The sequence below is a fragment of the Aquarana catesbeiana genome, linkage group LG05 (assembly GCF_042186555.1).
Source record: "Aquarana catesbeiana isolate 2022-GZ linkage group LG05, ASM4218655v1, whole genome shotgun sequence".
Classification (NCBI taxonomy): domain Eukaryota; kingdom Metazoa; phylum Chordata; class Amphibia; order Anura; family Ranidae; genus Aquarana; species Aquarana catesbeiana.
In genome coordinates this window covers 399,704,095-399,724,892 of record NC_133328.1, presented here as the reverse complement: position 1 = coordinate 399,724,892, position 20,798 = coordinate 399,704,095, and the positions used below count along the sequence as shown (strand labels likewise).

The window sequence follows — 20,798 nt, the reverse complement described above, 5'->3', positions numbered from 1 at the left end:
AGAAAGTCTGGTAGCAAGAATTTTAGTAAAAATCTTGTAGTCCGAGTTTAAGAGGGCTATGGGCCTATAGTTATCCGGGAGAGAGGGATCCTTTCCAGGTTTAGGAATAACTGATATGAAAGAGTGGGAGAACTGTGAATGAGGGGGAGTACCTTTGAGAAAGGAGGCATATAAAGCTAGCATGTGAGGAGATAAAATCGATAAAAGATTTATAGTATGAATAAGGCAACCCGTCCGGGCCAGGGGCTTTGTGTAATGGGAGATTTTTAATTATAGCAGAGAGTTCTTCAGCTGTAACTGCTACGTTTAAGCTTTCTAAATCCGTTGTAGATAGTTTCGGTAGTTTTATATTGGAAAAAAAAGACTCAAAATTTTCCTGGGTGAATTCAAATTGATTCTCCGGATTCAGGCAATTGTATAATTTATTGTAAAAGTTGCCAAAAATTTTGGACATCTCACGAGGGCAATGAGTTCTAGAACCGTCTGGTCGTATAAGAAAATCGGGCAAGGAGTTAAATGGACGAGGGCATAACTTATTGACTAGCATTCTGTGAGGTTTATTGGAGAATTCATAAAATTTTTGCTTCGTCCATAACATGGATCTAGCTGTTTTAAGTTTTGTTGATCTAATTTGTTCTCTAAGTTGAATGACTTTGCGAAGTTTTGGCACTGTGGGACTACCCAAAAGTCTCCGCTCAGCAGTTACCAGAGCAGACATTAGGGACTGTAATAGGTTATTTCTATCTCTCTTCAGTCGAGAACCTTCAGCAATACATGTGCCTCGGAAAACAGCCTTATGTGCTTCCCACAGTGTGGAAATCCGAGACACAGATCCAGTGTTGAGTAAGAAATACTCACTCAAGCTATTTGCTAGAGTAGAGCGGGAGATTTCAGACTGCAAGAGATGGTCATTGAAACGCCAATGACAGGATTTGGTATAGGTCTGAGTTAACATTAAATCCAGCATAATGGGTGCGTGAGCTGACCATGTAATGGGAGAAATATCAGAATCAACTAAATAAGGGATAAGTGGGGCTGAAATAAAGAAATGATCTAGACGGGAATACATATTATGAGCTGATGAGTAGAACGTAAATTGTTTAGCAGAAGGGTGTTTTATCCTCCATGAGTCGAAAAGTCTATGTGACCTAATACATTTACGGAAGGCGTTAGCCTGAGACAACACTCTTTTAGATGGGGTAGGACTAAAAAGTGTTTGTCTGTCTCTAGTGGGTGACATGACCAGATTGAAATCCCCACCAACTATCATAAAAGGTTGTGAGCAATATTGGGGGGTATCAAAGAGTTTGTCAAGGAAATCAATCTGGCCCGTGTTCGGGGCATACAAATTAACCAGTGTAAAGGAGGTAGACATGTACTCACACTCTAGAACAAGAAATCTCCCGTGAGGGTCTGCATGGGACTTCCGAACTTTAATAGGACATGTTTTTCTGATCAAAATTGCCACTCCTGCCCTGCCCGTAGAGTCAGAGGCAAGGTATGAAGTAGGGAAGAACCTTGAGGCAAACTTGAACGATCCCCTTGACCGAAAATGGGTCTCCTGGATCATCACCACGTCTGCGCCTGAGGCCCTGAAATCTTTCAGGGCCATCCAGCGCTTACTAATGGAGCCCAATCCCTTTACATTGTAGGACATAATTTTTAAAGCCATGTTTGTGGTCTATGTAGGGATATCGATATAAACACCGCTAACACTATAAACATTAGAGTATTTAAAGAAAGAAAATACATATGATGTATTTTACGGGTATTAGTAATGGTGAGCAACCTCCCATCTCTAACCATTAAGACATAAACACCAAGGTATATCTCTCTCAAAGTGAGGTAATAATGACCATGGGATTTCAATCTGTGGAACACAGCAGTGGATATAGTTGAAAAAATTAAAAAGGAAAAACAACAAAAAAAAATTTAAATGAAAAACAAAAAAGCAAAAAAGAGTTCAAAACTCTGTGTACCTGAGAGATAAGAATCTCTCAGGAAGCCCTGGATGCAAGCCAGGGCCTGGTAGGGGGGTGAACGGACTCCCATCTGGCGACTCTGTCTGAGGGGATGAGATGGGTCTGCTGCTCACCTTGTGTAATTGGTTGCTAATAGAACAAAGTAGGACAACGTTCATTAGAGGAGTAAAAATAAAAAACAAAAACCTGTAAAGCCTTAAAGAAAAAGCAAGGTTAACAAATAAAACGGGTACGTTGAACACTTAAAATTTCAAAACCTTTTGTGAATGCATCCCATGGGATGAGAAAGGATCTTCCCCCGAAGATAAACGGGGTAGGATCAAACGAAAATCGGTAGGACCAGTTCAGCAACATCGTTTCGTCGGGAGAGAAAGAGAAAACTCCAGAGGAAACGGAAATGCACAAAAAAAAAAAAAAAAAATTGAGAAAGTAGAACCAAAAAGGAGAATCCAGAGAAGTTCAAGGGGGTTGTTTAGAAGATCGCAGACGTTGAGGGGTGGAAAGATGCTTCTTAGATTTGCCCCGGACAGGGGTCCAGATGCGAGTAGGAGTAGTCGGAGGTAGACGGACTTGTGCGGCCGGTGGGATCATGTCCTCTTCCGGGAGAGGGGGCAGCCCCAAATTTTTCAGGAAGGCTTCTGCTTCTTGCAATTCACGTAGCGAGTATTGGGTGCCCTCTTTGGATACAGTTAAACGGAAAGGGAATCCCCAGTAATACGGAATCTTGAGTTGTTGCAGATGTGAGGTCAGGGGACGTAAGTTCCTACGTTTAGCAAGGGTGATGGGGGAGAGGTCGCTGAAGATTTGCAATTTAGCACCTTTGAACATTATTTGGGATCTATTGCGAGTCGCCATGGTCAGTGCTTCCTTACTTTCAAAAAAATGAAAACGTACCACGACATCTCTTGGCCTAGCTCCAGCCGGAGGTTTTGGGCCTAAAGACCGATGGGCCCTATCCAGGCGCCAATCTATATCTACCACTGAGGGGGCTAGAGAATTGAAAAGGCTTAGGAGGTAGGCTCGGAGTTCAGAGTCACCCACTGTCTCGGGTATCCCTCTGAATCGAAGGTTTTGTCTTCTTTCTCTATTTTCCAAGTCCTCCTGTTGTATTTGTAGTTGAGATACAGAAAGGCGTAAAGTATGGTTTTCTTCCTCAATCGTTTGCACGTAATTTATCATTTCGTCGAATTTGTTCTCTAGAGTGTCTGTGCGGTCGCCAATTTGGGTTATTTCCCCCCTCAGTTCGGCAGCCAGTTTGCTTACCTCGGCCGAGACATTGGACGTAATCTGTTGAAGTAAAAGTTGTAGCTTGGAATCCAGGATTTCAGGGGTAAGAGTCGCATTTGAGGATGGCAAAGTGGGCGCCGGTATCTGCGAGTTGGTTAGAGAGGGGTTTGTAGCTTCTTCTGAATCTAAAGATGGATCCAGCAGGGCAAAAGGGTTTACGGAAGGATTAGAGGAGATAGGTTGTGATCTGGTAACAAAACGTTCCATGTTTGGTTCTTCTCGTGGTGTAATCAGTGATTTGTAGTATTGTTGCTGTTGGCCGACTTTGCCCATGAGGTATGCAGAGGATTTAGTGGTCAAACTTGCAGGCTTACCTCCGACTCTGTGTATAGCTACTGTTGTTGTACGGAGGTCTCGGTGAGCAGGCTAGGACCCTGAGATTATTTAAGCTGCATCCTTTTCATATATAGTAACAAGCTTCATCTGGGGCCTCAAAACCCCTTATTTGTTCCCCTCCTCCTCCCTATCATTTTACTGGGAGAGAGGAGGCAGTGTTCACAATCCCCAGCACTCTGTGTGAGCCTGTGTAGCTTAAGGGGTGGGGTGATTGCTACTGGGAGCAGATTGGAGTCCCAATATGGCCGCCGGCTTCCAGAGGTAGGCCGAAGCCGCGGTCTATCCTAAGGGACGGCCGCCGGGGACGTGCACACGGCCGCCCCGGGTCTCCAGCACCTCCCCGGGGGTATGGGAACGGAGGGACAGGTAGGCCTTAGTCTCCTGGGGACTCGGTTGGGGTAGGTTTTGCGGGATGCCTCACTTACAGTGTCCCGGGATAGCGTCCGTAATCTAGGCCGCGGTCCGCGTCTGGATGGTAGGACGGGACTTGCTTAGATCAACCGCCGGACTGAACCAGGTAATCCCTCTTCATCTATAGGGCAATCCGCCTGCCCCTCGTAGGCTGTATCCTCCGCCAGGCCGTTTGATTTGTCCCTCCACCTCTCCAGAGGGACAGGGCAGAGAGTCCGTCCGTAGGCCCCAAGATGGCGGCGTCTAAACATTTATTTTAAAACGTAGTCACAGTTAAAACAGCAGAGTTGCGCATACGAAAGCCGGCCGACATACACAAGATAAGCGGAGCCCGTTCTCCTACTCTGAGGGCGTGGTGGCACGTACTGACGTCACCACTGTGGTGGTGTTTTATCCTAATGGACATTTGTTATCCTTGATGTCATTTTATTTATGGATTTAAATTTTTTAGCACAGCTTCCTTTATCTCTTTAATTTTTGGTGTGATTGCACTGTATGCTGCTGCTTTTTTGCCACTGTTTTTGTCAGCGCGGTATCTTTACCATTCTGTATCGATATACCGAAGCCACGTGGATATGTGGCTTGTGTACTCGACAAGGTCCTCGTCATCCAGGAGGGACCGCTCCCACTCCCCCAGGTACAGGTTAGCGTACGATGGGGCACATGTCCCCATCACCACTCCCTGCACCTGGAGGTAGTGGGGAGCCATTAAAAATGATTGATTTAGACCCCTTTCACACCGAGGGCATTTTGCAGGCGCTATATCATTAAAAACAGCGCCTGCAATCCGCCCTCAAACAGCTGCAGCTGTCCTGCCAGCAGCTTCTTTGGAGCGGTGAAGTTGCGGTGTGTTTACTGCTCCTCCACCGCTGCTCCCCATTGAAATCAATGGGGCAGCGCTGGGTTACCGCCGGCAAAACGCCGCCATTGCGGGTGGTTTTAACCCTTTCTCGGCCGCTAGCGGGGGGTAAAATCGCCCCGCTAGCGGCCGAAATGCGCCACTAATCCGACGGTAAAATGCCGCTAAAAATAGCGCCGTTTTACTGCCGACGCTATGGGAAGCCCGGTGTGAAAGGGCTCTTAGGATGTAGGCCAAACCATTCAGTATAAACGCATTCAGAGTTTTGTCATGATGGGAACCCTGTTGAAGGGTCTTCCGTATAGTAACCATCCCCCGACCATGGGGGATCGAACTATACAGAGCCTCACTGACTAGGCCGAAGCCGCGGCCTCACTTAAAAACTCCTCCCCGCAGCTCCTCAGGACCAGTGCGGTGTCGGTCCTGACGAGCTGCGGGCAGGAGTTCTTAGGCGAGACCGCGGCGTCCGGCCTTGCGGACTAGGCCGAAGCCGCGGCCTCGCCTAAAAACTCCTGACTGCAGCTCCTCAGGACAGGCGCGGTGGAAAAAAAAATCTATTTGCTTAAATTTTGAATCCAATTGACCTCTCAACTCGATTCAAGATTTGAATCGATTTTTTTTTTTTTCCCCAGCCCTAATTGTAACTATATTGTAAAGCACTGTATGTGCTGTAAAAATCCTCTCTGATAATTAGTGGTGCACGGAATGGAAATTTTGGTGCTGAAAATGCAGGATGCACTTTGCCGAAAATGACAGTTTAAAGCGGGGTTCCACTCAAATTTTTAACTTAATCTTACCCCCTTCAGTTAATTGCATAGATGTTCAAATGCCACACGAAAAAATTTTTTATTGCTGTAATTACCTTTTATATTGTACTTTATTGTGGCACTTCCTGTCTTTCCTCCCATGGGAGTAGGAGTGTTTATTGCCTTTCCCCAGCGCCGCACTGTCTCCTGGGAGCTTAGTGTCAGGCTTTCACAAGCTGTGAATGAACAGCATTCACCGCTTCCAGGAAATCAATGCTTGTGGGCTTCACATGCCCACAAGCAAGATGGAAACAGCCATTTTTTAAGTTATTCTTCAGTACGAAAACAGACAGAGGCGGAAATGTTACACCCAAACTGTGTGTATTATCTTGGGATTAGCAAAGTGTCTCAATGACCTAAAAAAACAAAAAAAAAACAAATTGGTCGCCGGACTCCCGCTTTAAAAAAAAAAGCTATTTTTATATATACTGTATTTGCGTATAACACTCACTTTTTCACCATGAAAATCGGGTGCAAATACCGTGTGCATGTTATACGCCAATACTTCAATTTTAGCTGCCTCGGAGGGGACAGGAAGGGGGGCGGGATGAGCACCGTCAGATTACATGCAGTGAGAATCTCCTGTTTACTTGGCGGCCTCTGTAATAGGAAGTCCCGTCTCCTGGGCTGCCATTGGACCACTGTCTATCATAGGAGATTATCACTGTATGTAATCTGTCGAAGCTCGTCCCGCCCCCTCCCTGTCCCCACTAGGCTGCAGATGGGCATCAATCAGGCTGCACTAATGGCAATGGTGAGGCTGCTGCATTGATGTGGACTGATGAGGCTGCATTGATGGCAATGGTGAGGCTGCAGATGGGCACTGACCCTTATTTTGCTTCAAAATTCCTTATTTAAAATTTAAGTTTTTTTCCTGAAACTTCCCTCTTAAAATGAATGTGCGTGTTATACGCCGATAAATACAGTAATTATATTCAACTTTTTAATGAACCGCTTGCTTACTGGGCACTTAAACCCCCCCTCCTGCCAGAATCAGTTTTCAGCTTTCAGTGCTGTCACACTTTGAATGACAATTGCGTGGTCATGCTATACTGTACCCAAATGAAATGTTTATAATTTTTTTTCCCCACAAATAGAGCTTTCTTTTGGTGATATTTGCTTACCTCTGGGTTTTTTATTTTTTGTTAAAAATAAAATAAAAGACCAAAAATTAAAAAAAAAAAATACAAAACAGTTTTATATTTTGTTATAAAACTTTGCAAACAGGTAATTTTTCTCCTTCATTGATGTACGCTGATAAGGGGGCACTGAGAGGTGGCACTGAAGGGCAGTCATAGCTGGCAGTGATGGGCACTGGTAGGTGGCACTGATGAGGCATTGATTGGCACCACTGGTGGGCATTGATAGGTGGCACTCGTGGGCATTGATAGCTGGCACGCTCTAAGCGGAAAAGTGTCTTATAGTGGATGTAGGTACTGAGCTATCCCAAACACATGCTGACATCCATCCTGAATGGATAGCTTCAGGATAGCATGTGTTTGGGATAGCTCAGTACTAACATCCACTATAAGACACTTTTCCACTTAGAGCGTGGCTACTTGCTCTATTGAAGTGTTATACCAATTTACAGTCAACTACGCAAAACTTTTGGTTAGCGACAACTAACCAGTCATTATCCCACACTGCCCCACGGCATCTGCTGTGTTGTTATGACCGTATGACATCAATTGGCATTTTGTTTGGAGGTGTATGCAGTATCAAGTTTACATAGTCGAATATGCTATTGGTAGTTTTCACCTTGTCTTGAACGCCCCTGATGAAAGAACCCCTCAAGTGTCCTGAAACGCGTCGGGGCGAATATCCACAAAACTACCACGTATTAACGAGTTATTGTTGAAACTTGTTGGTTTTTATTCAATATACTCTTCGGTGATGTTTGCACCTGAATAATTTTTTGATCTTCTTTAAAATTAAATATCATTTATACATTTTTTTTTTTTTTTTTTTTCATTGCCTATAAAGTCCCTTAATACTTACCTCTAGCAGACATGATACAGGAGATGGTTAGAGACTGCAGACATGATACGAGAGATCAATGCATCCTTGCCAGTGTCTGTGGGATGCAGCCTTGCCAGTGCCTGGATCAGAGCAGCGATCTCCCACTATGTCACTGAACTGGATTTGAAATGCCCAGGCCGCAGTAACAATGTCCCTCCTCCTGTCATCACGTCACACTGATTCAATGTCCCGGCATTAGATCAGTGTGCTGTCTATCACAGGAGTCGGGACATTGTTACTACGGCCGCCCGGACAATTCAGCTCCTGGACACGGTGAGATCGCCGCTCTGCAAGGAAAGAAGGTCGGGAAGGACAGGACCTTGAGCTGCCAGGATGACACCCCGCAATTGACGGCGCAGCTACTGTGCATGCGCCATTATCGGCTTTTTTTTTTTTTTTCTTGCAATATGCCAAACGTCCTTTTCAGCCGCAATGTTTTGGTGCATCCCTAATAACTTCAGGAATTACAATTTTTGTATACTTTGGTCCAGCTTGGTAAGTATACATATCTGCTTTGTGAGGGGCCACTGGGGAAGTTTGAAATCACTCTGAGTGTGTCTTCCCCTCTGTAAACGGACCACTGGGGGTCTCTCACTCAGCACTGCTGTCATTGACAGCACATTGGGTCTTTTCCGCTCCGCAGATCACCTAAACGGACATCTGACTGCATCAAGACACCCATCTGTGACCACTTGGTCTGCGGTTACATGCATAAAGTGTCAGCCTGTCAATACTTTGTGCAGGCTGACTGACCGCTGCTAATTGCATGCACCTGTCATTCCAGCTGCAAGAATCCGCTGTTTCTTGCCGCTGGAATTTGGTGTATGCGGTTAAAGTGGTGTTCCGGCCGAAATTATACTTTTTAAATAAAAATACCCCTATAATACACAAGCTTAATGTATTCTTGTAAAGTTAGTCTGTAAACTAAGGTCTGTTTTGTTAGTTTATAGCAGTAGTTTGTTATTTTATAAACTTACAGCAGGCCATGGCCATCTTAAGTGTGGGCATCTGAAGCCAGACTGTATTTCTTCCTGGATCTCATCCTTGCAGATCTCACACATGCTCAGTGCAGCACAAGCAGTGTAATAGGTTTCAGGTCAGGTTTCCATAGCAACGGCAGTGTCAGAGGAAGTTGCCGCCCCTTCCCAGAAGGCATTGCAAACAGGAAATGATGTGATGGGCTGCGGCCAGGGTTGAGGAAGTGAAAAATGAATACAGCAGATATACAGCAGGTGCTGAGAAAAAAAATAAAAAAATATCCAATTTGTTTACAGTGCACAGTTTAGTGAGGGATGCTGAAGAGTTGTAAAAGTGGGTGGAACTCCACTTTAAATGCCCATGTGAAAAAGGCCTTAGTCTTCCACGCTCCATTCCAAAACTTGTAGAAGGGGGGGGAGTGGTTTGGGTTTAGGCTGAAAGATCTGATTTGCATACATGCATTGTAGTAGCTATGTACTGTGGCGCAAAAACATTACAGGTGTGTGTTCTAGGTCCATTTAGGGCATTGTCAACCCATGTGTGAAATGGTGCCAAATGTGTTCGTGACCGTGGTCATTGGGACAGAGAGAGGATGAATCTACCCAACTGGGACACAGCAAAATGACAATCTGACAAGGTGTCCATTTCTTCTTAATGCTCTTGAAAACTTGCATTTTGAAAATCAGCTTGGATTTATTCCTATGTTGTGGGATTATTATTATTATTAATATTGTAATTCCTGTGAAATTTACCCAGTTACATAAACGGTACTTTCTATGCTATGTGCAGGAAAAAAACATGTCTTCTGATGTATCGGATAGCCTGACAAAAGAGGAAACAGAGGCTGTTGAGCAGGAAACAGAGCAGAAAGATATTGAAGATGCTGCTAATGGGAGTGAAGGAGGAGAAAATGAAGAGGAGGATGAAGATGAAGAGGACGATGATGAGAAAAAGGGTATGTGCATTTATAAAGTGCAGTTTACCATGTTCTGTGACAGTTATCTAAAGCATCTAATCTAACTTGTCAAAAATTAGACCCTAATGCAATGTACTGTGTATCTAATATTCAAAATGTTTTAAGCAGTCTTACAGTAAATAGAGTGATGATTCCCATTGCACTTTAAAAATTGTAGAAAGCATTCTATATCCTAGTAAAATGTTTTTTGTTTGTTTTTTTTTGTCCAGAAAAGAGTCTCATTGTTGAGGGTAAAAGAGAAAAGAAAAAGGTGGAGCGATTGAGCTTGGAAATGACCGTTGTAAAGAAGGATTCAGTCGTAGCTGAAGGTACTGTAAAGTAATTTACACTGGAATAAATCCAAGACCTTCCCTCTAACATACAATGTCCTATATCGATATGTAGCATTGCAGCAGTTTGCTGTCTAGGAAAACTGCTGCATGCTCCCTGCAGGCATTGGTCATAGTAGCCACCATATTTGCCAAACATATTTTCTGCAGTTCTGCAAAACATTTCCATCCTGGCCTTTTCGGTCTTCCAGCTGGACTGGGATCAGGGTGGATTTGATTTAAATCGCTATTAAAAAGGCTTGATTCAAATCAACTCGATTTAAATTATAATTTTTAAAGCACAACTGTCATCTCTGTCCCGTAGCGGCTCCTCCTTTTGACCCGCTGTTGACTCACCGACAGTCCTGTTCACTTTAAAATTACTTAAGGACCTATGGGCCTACCTGTACGTCCCATTTAATTTGCAGGGCTAGTGGGTGGGCGCCGCTGGTGGGGCACACGCCCGCTGCATACAGCGTGACCGTGCCCACAGGTCTCGTGGACTCTGTTCGTCGGTGTCACGAAGTAAACAAGGCATTTCCCTTTTCTGCCTAGTGACATGACATGACCTAACCTGTCAGGAGCAGTGATCCCTGTCATGTCAGTGGTAGCCCACCCCCCCCTACACAGTTAGAATCACTCCCTATGACACACTTAACCCCTTGATCGCCCCCTAGTGTTTAACCCTTTCCCTGCCAGTGTCATTTATACAGTAATCAGTGCATTTTTATAGCACTGATCGCTGTATAAATGACAGTGGTCCCAAAATAGTGTCTGATGTGTCCGCCATAATGTCGCAGTCATGATAAAAATCGCAGATCACCGCCATTACTAATATAAAAAAAAAAATGAAATAAAAATGCCATAAATCTATCCCCTATTTTGTAGACGTTATAACTTTTGCGCAAACCAATCAATATTCGCTTATTGCATTATTTGGGGGGGGGGGGGTATAGAAGAATGCATGTCGGCCTAAACTGAGGAAAACATTAGTTTTTATATATTTTTTGGGGATATTTTATTATAGTCAAAAATATTTATTTTTCCAAATTGTCGCTCAATTTTTGTTTATAGCGCAAAAAATAAAAACCACAGAGGTGATCAAATACCACCAAAAAACTATTTGTGGGGAAAAAAAGGACATCAATTTTGCTTTCGTGTAACGTCGCACAGCTGCGCAATTGTAAGTTAAAGTGACGCTGTGCCAAATCGCAATGGACAGGAAGGGGGTAAAATCTTCCGGGGCTGAAGCGGTTAATGACCAGGCCATTTTTTTTACAATACGACACTGCGTCTCTTTGACTGACAATTGCGTGGTCGTGCAACATTTTACCCAAACAAAATTTATTTCCTTTTTTCCCACAAATAGAGCTTTCTTTTGGTGGTTTTTGTTTTTTGTGCTATATACAAACAGAGTGACAATATTAAAGATATGGGTAAAAAGTGTAGCGCTAAAGAATGTGTCAGGTGAGAAAACCTAACAAGACAATCTATATACAAATTATGAAAAGACTGACCATGTAAAAATACTGTCTCATAATAAACCAACACAACTTGTGAGTGTCGCACAGTAACAGACCTGATGCGATTTAAGTCGCAGGAGGCCACAAGCACTAATAGTTGCTAATAAAAAATGTCAAGTGATTAGAGTGACTGAATTTGAATCCCAGTGTCATGTGTAAATATTCAAAACAATGAAAATAAAAATTGAACATTAACCATATCATATGCAAGTGTTCAAATAAAAAACGATTATGTATAACTATTCAACCAAATCAAACAAATGTGATCATCTAAATAATCACATGATCCTGTGTAAATAATGTCCTATGTGTAACTAAAAAACATATGGACACAACAAATATGATGTAAATTCCAATATTAATTGAAACTGCAAACATGATAGTCCATGCGTTGGGCCGTGATATATGAGGAAACAACGCTGCTGCTACAAATATTCCAGTCTCTGAGGTACGTGCAGTGACGAGTGGATAAATACACCCAGGAGTGCCTTCACCTTCCAGGAATGGGGGAGAGAAAAAGGTATTCGTACCCAAAGAAGTGGACCCAACTCAGCATATGGCGGTGGATCAATTTAAGCGTAGAGCCGGCGATGTGAGGTCAGGTTCTCAAGATGGGCCATTCAATCCCATCCTCCAGAGACCGGTATGAACGCCAAGAGACCAGTGGAAATGGATATGATTCCAGACCATAGATCGTTCCCGGGCACAGCACTCCAAGGTATATCCCCTCCAGATGGCAATATTTAGACCAGGTTCAAAAAAGAGAAGCCTCCACATAGTATAAATTCGGATGATGGCATTTATTTGAATAAAAATATCCAAGTGAATGAATATAAAGTAAAAACAGTTCAATTGAACAATAAAAAGCGCAGTATGGGGTGGCTAGAGCCAGCGTATTTATATTTAACGACAATATCGAAAAGAACATAAATTTTTTTTTTTTTTTTTTTATGCTATATCCCCCAAAAATTATTAAAAAAAAAACTAATTTATTCATCAGTTTAGGCCGATATATATTCTACATATATTTTTGGTAAAAAAAAATTGCAATAGGCGTCTATTGTTTGGTTTGTGCAAAACTTATCACGTCTACAAACTATGGGATAGATTTAGGGACTTTTTTTTTTTTTTTTAATTTCTACTGGTTATGGTGGTGATCTGCGATTTTTAGCGGGACTGCGACATTGTGGCGGACAAATCTGACCCCATATTACACTTTTTTGGGACCAGTGACATTATTACATTGATCGGTGCTATAAAAATGCACTGATCAATGAAAAAAAAAACACACTGGTAGGGAAGGGGTTAACACTAGGGCGATCAAGGGGTTAACTGTGTTCCCTCAGCGTGTTCTAACTGTAGGGGGGGGGTGGGCTACCTGGGGCATGGCAAAGATCACTGTTCCCTCTTTATTGCACCGACGTACAATGACGGCGGTTTGCGCAGGAGAGCCGACCTGCTGCAGTACTACTGCGGCAGGCTGTCGTTAAGTGGTTAATGGGACAGCAGGTGCTGCGGCAGTGACACAAGGTGAGGGACGTGGCAGCAGCAGGTGAGTGGATGCCCGTTAATAGGCGCTGCCATGATAGATCTGAAATGACAGGTGCTCTTTAAACGTAAGGACTTATTCTTGCTGGTAGTTTGAATCTTTAATATTTTCAAACAAAATGAAGGTTTCCTATTTAGAATGATAAGCTGTCAGATAACATGCCCCCTCCCCAATTCATACCATATTTTTATTTCTAGTACATAGGCTGGGGATGTAGTGACAACATTAAAAAAAATATAGACTTGGTCAGTGATGTTGCCACCACCCTGCTCCGTTGCTTCCAGGCCATGTAATGAATGGGGCCAATGATGTCACTGGTTAGGGAATTGATTGTGTCACTGTAGGAACTTCCAAGTTTAACCACTTGCTGACTGCCTTCCGCATATATACTGTGGCAAGGCGGCTCGGCTGCGCAAAACGATGTACCTGTACGTCGGTTTGTGCATGTGGTACTGCAGGAGCTCACCCAAGATTGAGGTGAAGAGGCAGAACGGGGATCTGCCTATGTGAACAAGGCGGATCCACGTTCTGACAAGGTAGGAGAGATCTGCTGTTCCTAGTGATCAGGAACAGCGATCGCTCTCTCTACTCCCAGTCAGTCCGTCCCCCTGACAGAAACCCCTTCCTAGGGAACACTTAACCCCTTGATCGCCCCCTAGTGTTAACCCCTTCCCTGCCAGTGCCATTTATACAGAGATCAGTGCGTTTTTATAGCACTGATCACTGTATTAGTGTCACTGGTCACCAAAAAGTGTCACTTGGGGTCAGATTTGTCTGCCAAAATGTCGCAGTCCCGCTAAAAATCGCAGATCCCCACCATTACTGATAAAAACAAGTCCCTAAATCTTTCCCCTATTTTGAAGTTGCTATAACTTTGGCACAAACAATCAATATACGCCCAACTCTATGGAGCAGACGGCTTATTGTCGTCCTATGTACAGATACTCCAGTCTCTGCTGTGGAACTCTGCAGCTCCTCCAGGGTTACCTTAGGTCTCTGTGCTGCCTCTCTGATTTAATGCCCTCCTTGCCCGGTCTGTGAGTTTTGGTGTGCGGCCAGTCTCTTGGCAGGTTTGCTGTTGTACCATGTTCTTTCCATTTGGTTATGAAAGAACTGATGGTGCTCCTAGGGATCACCAAAGATTTGGATATTTTTTTATAACCTAACCCTGACTTGTACTTCTCAACAACATTGTCCCTTACTTGTTTGGAAAGTTCTTAGTTTTCATGACAGTGTTTGGTTAGTGGTGGTTCTTGCTTAGGTGTTGCAGCCTCTGGGGCCTTTTAATAAGGTGCGTGTATATGTAATAACAGATCATGTGAAACTTAGATTGCACACAGGTGGCATCGTTTCACTAATTATGTGACTTCTGAAGATAATTGGTTGCACCAGAGCTTTTTATGGGCTTCATAACAAAGAGGGTGAATACATACACACATGCAAATTATCATTTTTTTATTTCTGAAAAATAGTTTTATGTATATATTTTTCTAATTTTACTTCAACTTGGGTAAAAAGCCAAGGGAGGTGAATATTTTTGCAAGGCACTGTATTTTTACAAGAGAATATGAAAACACTGCGCTCTAATAGCAAAAATAAAATATATGTGAGCCAGCAGCTGCATACATTGTGACAAACAATAACTGGTAAATGGGAAAAAATGCAGCGCTAAGAAGTTTTAGGAAGTTAGGGTGTAGTGAAACAATTGAGTAAGAGATGCTGTACTGAACAGTAAAGCATATGTACAAAAACCATAAGTGAAATGAAATGAACAAACACAGTATAAAGTGTCCACATATGGTAAATGGATGATTCCAAACTCATATTATTAAGAGGAACTGGTATGGACCAAAAAATGATGTGAAACTAGAAAATAAAGTAAATGGTGCACGGTGTGGATCTGTGACTGTGAGTCAACAACGGGGTACAGAACTTCCGTAGCTGTAAACCAACATCTCGATATGGGGCATCAGAATGAAAACATCAGGAAGTAAGATAAGATGGCTACTCTTACCAGATGACGTGGACTCCACTGTCATATGACATGGAGTCAATGGTGCATGGAGCCAAACCTAGGCTGGAAAACGATATCCGGAACGGTGGAACCTCTGTCTCACTTCTCGACTTCTCTGGTGGGGTGAAGAAACATCAGGAAGGGCCGCCAACTGGATATCAGCCAATAGACCTCAAGGATGTGTTCCAAGGAGAAGCCGGGGACAGATTTGATCCAGACCCCGTGATGGAAGTAGGGCTACTGGAAGGCAGTTTCTTGCATCGGGATAATATGCAAATAAAAAATAAAAAGCTTCTGCATAGTGCAGGTAAACCAGGGATTTTTATTTCTAAAAATGCCATACAAAAAATGGATAAAAGTGATCACAATTAAAATAAAATCTAAGCAGCGTAAGGAAGGGGAGATCCCCTTCCCCTGTTGAAGACCCCCCTTGGTCGAAACGCGTTGGGCGATTTCCCCTTCCTTACGCTGAACAAGATAGTTACCACCGCTCTAGGTGACCGGGTTCAAGCTTCCCGTCCTCCGCTGCCTGGATGATTGTGAGAGCCCCAGGTGCCGGCAATTGCTATTCCAATGGTATGTGTGTGATGGAAAAATCTGGACAGCCGCACTCCGGATTGGAAAAGTGAAAAATAAAATCCTCTTTATTGAAAAAGTAATAACATGATTAAAATCCGTACATGGCTTTGTTGGGATAATGCAGCATAACCGCTAACGTGTTTCACGCTCCCATAGAGCGCTTACTCATAGCTGGTTTGTACAAAAGTGATCACGGCTTATATACACATAATTTGTCTACCACATGACTACATATTGATTATCTGATTCTAAACAGCTGGTCGTTAGTCTGTGTGGGATTTTTTTGGCATAGATGTGATTGGATGTGCATCCTATAGTGGAATCACTAATGAAGACATGAATATATAAATGAAATGTGTTCATGTTGACAAATGTCAACATATATGAATGATAAATTCTTTTCAAGGTTTTCGAAAAAACCTATTTGTTTTCCAAAATCACAAGAATGAGATGAGTGCTGGAATTTGACGTTCAAACGTATAAATTATCATACGGATAGACGCAAGTATGGGCAAACTATGTGAACTGGTGGTTGCGGTATAATGTAAATGGTGTATAGAGTGAAAATTGGGTCTATATGCATGTGGTAAAAAAATGTGCATCCAACACCACTAGCGGTGTCAAAAAAAAAAAAAAAAAAAGACGTTCAGCAACGTTAATGTTGTTGCTTGATTGGGATGAATGCATCCCATATGGAATGATGCAAGGTTTTAAATGAGCACTTTTGTGAAACTGGAGTGGCGGGGTTATCAGTGAGTGATAAGTTTCATAATCTTTTATATGCTGCAAAGATTAAAATTCACACATGTAGGAATTGAATAGGGCTGGGAAAAAAATCGATTTAAATCTTGAATCGAGTTGAGAGGTCAAATCGATTCAAAATTTAAGCAAATCGATTTTTTTTTTTCCACCGCGCCGGTCCCGAGGCGCTGCGGGCATGAGTTTTTAGGCGAGGCCGCGGCTTCGGCCTAGTCCGCGGCTACGGCCGGACGCCACGGACTAGGCCGAAGCCGCGGCTTTGCCTAAAAACTCATGCCCGCAGCGCCTCCGGACCGGTGCTGACACCGCGCCAGGCCTGAAGAGCTTCGGGCACGGAGTTTTTAGGCGAGGCTGCGGCTTCGGCCTAGTCCGCGGCATCCGGCCGTAGCCGCGGATTAGGCCGAAGCCGCGGCCTCGCCTAAAAGCTCATGCCCGCAGCGCCTCAGGACCGGCGCGGTTTCCAAAAAAAAAAAAAACTCTTCAAATCGTGAATCGAGTTTTTTTTTTAAGAGAATCGAAGATTTTTTTTTTTAAAGAAAATCTCCCAGCCCTAGAATTGAAGCAAAAGCACTTATTCACACACAGACTCCTGCAAATCAGGAGATTATTGGACGCATCATTGTGACAGGACGCTAGTTCACTGTCCAACTTCCAATTCACATACGTTATCACGTTTTTTGAAAGCTGAAATCGTCGTACACATATATAAAGAATTGCTTTTTATTATTTATATTTTTACCTTTTATGTGGTTTAATTTTTTATACATTTTTTATATATATGCACCATACACACATATTCAGTTTTTTTTTTTTTTTGACACCGCTAGTGGTGTTGGATGCACATTTTTTTTACCACATGCATATAGACCCAATTTTCACTCTATACACCATTTACATTATACCGCAACCACCAGTTCACATAGTTTGCCCATACTTGCGTCTATCCGTATGATAATTTATACGTTTGAACGTCAAATTCCAGCACTCATCTCATTCTTGTGATTTTGGAAAACAAATGTTTTTTCGAAAACCTTGAAAAGAATTTATCATTCATATATGTTGACATTTGTCAACATGAACACATTTCATTTATATATTCATGTCTTCATTAGTGATTCCACTATAGGATGCACATCCAATCACATCTATGCCAAAAAAATCCCACACAGACTAACGACCAGCTGTTTAGAATCAGATAATCAATAAGTAGTCATGTGGTAGACAAATTATGTGTATATAAGCCGTGATCACTTTTGTACAAACCAGCTATGAGTAAGCGCTCTATGGGAGCGTGAAATGCGTTAGCGGTTATGCTGCATTATCCCAACAAAGCCATGTACGGATTTTAATCATGTTATTACTTTTTCAATAAAGAGGATTTTATTTTTCACTTTTCCAATCCGGAGTGCGGCTGTCCAGATGCTTAGATTTTATTTTAATTGTGATCACTTTTATCCATTTTTTGTATGGTATTTTTAGAAATAAAAATCCCTGGTTTACCTGCACTATGCAGAAGCTTTTTATATTTTATTTGCATATTATCCCGATGCAAGAAACTGCCTTCCAGTAGCCCTACTTCCATCACGGGGTCTGGATCAAATCTGTCCCCGGCTTCTCCTTGGAACACATCCTTGAGGTCTATTGGTTGATATCCAGTTGGCGGCCCTTCCTGATGTTTCTTCACCCCACCAGAGAAGTCGAGAAGTGAGACCGAGGTTCCACCGTTCCGGATATCGTTTTCCAGCCTAGGTTTGGCTCCATGCACCATTGACTCCATGTCATATGACATTGGAGTCCACGTCATCTGGTAAGAGTACCCATCTTATCTTACTTCCTGATGTTTTCATTCTGATGCCCCATATCGAGATGTTGGTTTACAGCTACGGAAGTTCTGTACCCCGTTGTTGACTCACAGATCCACACCGTGCACCATTGACTTTATTTTCTAGTTTCACATCATTTTTTGGTCCATACCAGTTCCTCTTAATAATTTGAGTTTGGAATCATCCATTTACCATATGTGGACACTTTATACTGTGTTTGTTCATTTCACTTATGGTTTTTGTACATATGCTTTACTGTTCAGTACAGCATCTCTTACTTAATTGTTTCACTACACCCTAACTGTATTTTTACTCCAAAGGGGTGTTCATGTGGATGGCAATTTAGTAATGTATTGTCAAATGACTGTTTCACTGTGTTATTCGCTAATCTAAATGGAACACGTTTGTGTACATCTGTAACCAGAGCTCATATTTTAAACTCCATCACATTATTTGAATCCCATTTTGCATAATATAAGATTTTAATAAATCCAAATTCTTTGATTGTAATACTTTGCTGCTAAAAAAACCACTTGGGGGGGGGGGTCATCCCATTTTGCAATTTTTTTTTTTTCTGGAGTATGCAGCCCTATAGACTCTCTTGAATATGCGTCTTTCTGTTTTATATCATGCTACATAACTAAGCTCCATTTCATGCTGAATAAACTAAATTATTCATGTAGCCTAAAACTATCTTAAAGTGAAACTTCCGCTCATTTGTGTCATCGTGTCCACCCAACCCCCCCCCCCAGTGCCTCAATTGGCACCTTTCAGGGGGGACAGGATACTTTTGACAGGTATCCTGTTCCCACTTCCGGGAGCCACAGCCGCGGATATTGACGTCACCAATCGGCTCCCTCCTCTTCCCCCTGTCGCTGGGCCAGTAGGAGAGAGGAGCCTCGCGCATGCGCAGTATAGTTCCCGCCGTGAAGCCATAAGGCTACACTGCTGGGTTCCCTTAACCGCAGTGGTGGCGGCAGCACCCGACAGCTGATGGAAACATCAGCTGCGGTGCCGACATCGCTGGACTCCAGGACAGGTAAGTGTCCTATTACTAAAAGCCAGCAGCTGCAGTATGTGTAGCTGCTGGCTTTTAATTTTTGCAGCGGTGGGCGGAACTCCACTTTAAGATAGATTTTTACTCCAAAAGCATTTTATTAAAACAAATTTGTAAAAAATCGGAAACCTTTTATTTTGTTTGCAAATATTAAAGATTCTAACTACCAGCAAGAATAAGACCTTACATTTTAAAGAGCACCTGTAAATCGACTTGATTTAACTCCAATCCACCCTGGTCTTTGAAACATCAGCATACCTAATATATTCTGCAATATTGTGAGTTTAGTTGAACTAAAGCCAAAATGTTAAACATTTCATTTTGAGCTTCTACACTAATGTACTATAACTGCATTCTCTTCCAGGAAAGGGTCAAAAACTACATGATATAGAACGCATATGCTTCTTCTTAAAGAAGAAGAAATGTGACGATTTACGACTTTTGCATCGTCTGCTTTTTAATCGCCCTGGCACAGTAAGTATGTTATGCAAACAGCTACATTTCTGCACGACTATATACATGGCTGTGGCTTTTCCTACAGCTTTTTGCAATGTGTGTTATTAGTCTAGTATGTATTAGTCTAGTCATGGCAGCCTTCATATTTCTCAGTATAGATTTTCTTTAACCTTTTGCTAGGAATACAACATGTCTTTGGTAGTCAATCCAAGGTAAAATAAGTTTGTGGCTGCTATAGCAGCAGTGACGTGCATGTGCTACTCCAACACTATTCTGGACTCATCTGGGAGCAGGATTCTTGATGTAACATCTTTCGCATAAAACAAAGAAACTAGGATAATTTTACTGTTTAGTGTTGTATATTTGTTTTTTGTTTTCTATTAAATGAAGTTATTTCTTCCCCAAAAATTGCGTTTTAAAAGACCGCTGCGCAAATACAATGTGACATAACATATTGCAATGACCTCCATTTTATTCTCTAGGGTATCTGCTAAAAATATATATATATATATATATATATATATATATATATATATATATATATATATATATATATATATATATATATATATATATATATATATATATATATATATATATATATAATGTGTGTTTATGGGTTCTAAGTATTTTTCTAGCAAAAAATACAGATTTTAACTTGTAAGCAACAATTGTCAAAAAAAGCTTCGTCTTTAAGTGATTAAACTGCCCTCATTTGCAAACCAAGTTCATCCCTTTGATCTGTAAATGAACAGAAAGATACAATGTTTCTTTATCTCTCATTGAGTGCTAAGAAATGTTGATAAACCTTGCCGGCTGCTGTGAGTAGGGAGCTGCTCTGCATTTTCTACATGAATCGTGGAAATGCTGGATTAGAATCGCGTGGGGGGTTGAATCGAGATCACAATTTTAAAATTTTTTTTCTAACTATTAATCGTGCAGCTCTACCTGAAAGTATTGAGCTCTTTGAATTTTACGGCTGGATGTGGCAGGGAACCTTCTACCACCGATCTGCTTCCTTTGGTGTAGGGGTCTCATAGATCCCTGATTCTACCTGGTAAGCTGATGGTGAAAGA

General features: G+C 42.3%; 1 protein-coding gene across 1 annotated transcript in view; it reads left to right on the top strand.

Moving 5' to 3' along the window:
• DEK (DEK proto-oncogene) overlaps positions 1–20,798 on the top strand; it is a 58,357-nt gene that overhangs the window by 9,478 nt on the left and 28,081 nt on the right. The window contains exons 2-4 of the mRNA XM_073631135.1: positions 9,468–9,633; positions 9,864–9,962; positions 19,631–19,740. Coding sequence (XP_073487236.1) covers positions 9,477–9,633; positions 9,864–9,962; positions 19,631–19,740 — 366 coding nt within the window. The 5' untranslated portion in view covers positions 9,468–9,476. The remainder of the gene's footprint in view (positions 1–9,467; positions 9,634–9,863; positions 9,963–19,630; positions 19,741–20,798) is intronic.